The 2,759-nt window shown below is 40.2% G+C and overlaps 1 protein-coding gene across 1 annotated transcript in view; it reads left to right on the forward strand.

The window, feature by feature from the left end:
- The window catches only part of HEATR6 (HEAT repeat containing 6), a gene marked incomplete at its 3' end in the record, with an annotated part of 35,157 nt that overhangs the window by 1,652 nt on the left and 30,746 nt on the right, over positions 1 to 2,759 (forward strand). The window contains exons 2-3 of the mRNA XM_023732836.1: positions 1,283 to 1,415; positions 2,321 to 2,328. Coding sequence (XP_023588604.1) covers positions 1,283 to 1,415; positions 2,321 to 2,328 — 141 coding nt within the window. The remainder of the gene's footprint in view (positions 1 to 1,282; positions 1,416 to 2,320; positions 2,329 to 2,759) is intronic.

The raw sequence follows: 2,759 nt of genomic DNA on the forward strand, positions 1-2,759 counted from the left end.
GCCCTTTAATATGAGGAAGGGAGGGAGGAAATTAAAAAATACGTAGGTATATAGGAGTGCTGGTGGTGCAGTGGTTAAGTGCTCTGCTGCTAACCAAAATGTTGGCAGTTCAAATCCATTAGCTGCTTCTTGGAAACCACGTGGGGCAGTTCTCCTCTGTCCCATGGGATCGCTATGAGTCGGAATCGACTCGACTCGACTGCAACAGTTTTTTTTTTTATGTTTTGTACATGCAAAGAAAAAGGTCTGGAAGAGTTCACAACAAAATAACAGAGTGCATCAGTAAGGAGCACGGTGGGGTTGAGGGAGTAGCCAAGAAAGACTTTTATGTTTTTTGTATATTTTGTTTTTGTTTTTGTTTTTTTTTGGCAACAAAAATATGTACTTCCCAGTCTCCTCTCCTGTCAGTCTTACTTTTGTGCCTGTCATTTAAAACTTGCTATTCTTCAAGCATGTGATGGTGTTTCACATCTCCATGTCTTCGCACACGTCATTCTTTTTGCTTGCAGTGTCCTTTGATGCCTTGTCTATCTGGCATATTTCTGCTCATCGTTCAAATCATTCTAGATTCTGCTTAGACGTCATCTCCACAAGACCTTTCTGATTATCCTTTCCCTCCTCCAGCCTCCAGTATTTGCTCCATCAAGTTAATACTTCTTTCATGACTTCATTCACTTTATTTTAATTATTTGTAGGTATTTCTGTCTCCCTCACTAGATTGTGAGCACTTTGAGGCCCAGGAGCATTTTTGTTGTTATGGTTGTTTTTTAACCTTTGGAGCCCACGGGCCTAGCATACTACCTGGCACATAGCAGGTGCTCAGAGCCTTTTTATTCAGTAAACATCAATGGATGAGTGATGTGATTTCTCTTCCCTTACAATTGCCTAGTTTTACATAAAATCTATACAAATGTCATTTCTGATTTTCCCAATGGCATTGAAAGCGTGGTCTGCTTACTTTTTGGTATTTTTAACTTTAGTTCATGCTTTCATATTCTGGATGCTTTTCTTTGGCTGTTGAACTGTACTGTCACTACATCTGTAGAGATTCTGGAATGTTTAGCCTGACAAAAACCATCTGACTCTTTTTCTTTTTAGCACATTCTGTTTTGCACTGTCATTTTCTTTATTCTCCTACTTTCTGCCTCATTCTCCATCCTTGAATGTGAACATCTGCTTTTATTTTCCCATTTGCCTCTGTTGGAGCGAGGGTGGTCTTCACTTGATTAATAGGTATATCACCATTTCTTTGTCTTTTTTGTTTTTTGTTTTTTTTTGGTAGGATGTCAACGCTCTTCTCGTCCAGGCTTGCCGACTGGTGCCTCTTAGTCAGAATCATCTTGTCAGCAAAGTGTCTCAACTTATTCACCATTTACTTAACAGACTACAGGTAATCATCTATGTAATTTTAGAATGCAGATCATGAATTTTGATAATAAGTAAATACCTTTTGAAATACTACATCCATGGGAGGTATGATAGGCTGGTCTTTTGAGAAGCTATAGGAAAAGCAAAAGGATGATGCTAAAACAAATATAACTCTGACTAAAAACAGTTCTTCACAGTTCTTGAAGTTTGTCCATTAGAAGCATTCCTTTCTGTTGGATTCAATAAAACAATGTCATCCAACACTGCCCCCCTCCCCGGTCTTAGAATTTTTCACTGAAGATCTGTTTGACCGAGTATATCTAAGAATCAATTGAAGTGATCCCACCCCCACCCTGTCAATATTTTTTTCCCTTTTCTAAAGCCACCATTTTTGTGGTCTACTGTTGTTCTTCATAAAACATAAAAATGGCTTGGGGGAAAGGGAACACTAGGATAAAAAAAGACCCTAGTTATTTATATCAAATTGAATATAAATAAATTCAATATCTTTTTAGGAACAGTACAGAAATGAAGACATGAGATAATGCATGTGAATGCAGTTAAATGCACAAAACACATTAATTGGATACTGTATCAACTAGGATGCTTTTGGCTGCAAGAAACAAAAAAATCCAGCCCATAGTAGCTAAACACATTTAAAAAAAAATTATGTTACAAACCCTAAGGGAGGCTGTTCTAGAGGCTCACTGACATCTTTCCAGTCTGCCATCCTCAGGGCGAGGGTTGTCCTTGGCTAGCCTCTCTCACCATTATCACATACAAAAAACAAAATGCCATCCAGCAGAAGCAGAGGAAGTTTGTCCCATTAACTTTGTAGCCAGCCTCCTCTGATACCTTGATTGGGAGACCTGGGTCACGTCAGTTCCTCTCTAAAGCACTCTCTGAGTAGGGGAATGGTATTACCGTAATTAGCCTAAACCTGTGGTTTCAGCCCTGGCTGTACATTAGAATCACCTGGGAGATTTAGGCTCCCTAGATGATTACAATGTGCAGCCTAAGTTGGCTTACCTCAGGGTTGCTCAGCCTCAGCGCTATTGACAATTTGGAGCGACAGTTCTTTGTTGTGGCAGGCTGTCCTGTGCATTATAGGATGTTTAGCAGCATCCTCAACCTCGAACTACCAGATGCACGTAGCACCCCTCTAATTGTGACAACCAAAAATGTCTCCAGATATTGCCAAATGTCCCCTGGGGGAGAAAATTGAGAACCATTGTCTTAGACTAATTAGAATTTACCCATGGGTCTCATGTGGAAGAGGTGGGCAGCCAAACAAAATCAGTGCTCTGCAGGGAAAGAGGAGACAGATGCTGGGTAGGTAGCAGCAGTGTCTGCTGCCACATGTCACTTCCTAAGTGAAACCAGGCTGTATT

Source organism: Trichechus manatus, unplaced genomic scaffold, assembly GCF_000243295.1.
Source record: "Trichechus manatus latirostris isolate Lorelei unplaced genomic scaffold, TriManLat1.0 scaffold00054, whole genome shotgun sequence".
Classification (NCBI taxonomy): domain Eukaryota; kingdom Metazoa; phylum Chordata; class Mammalia; order Sirenia; family Trichechidae; genus Trichechus; species Trichechus manatus.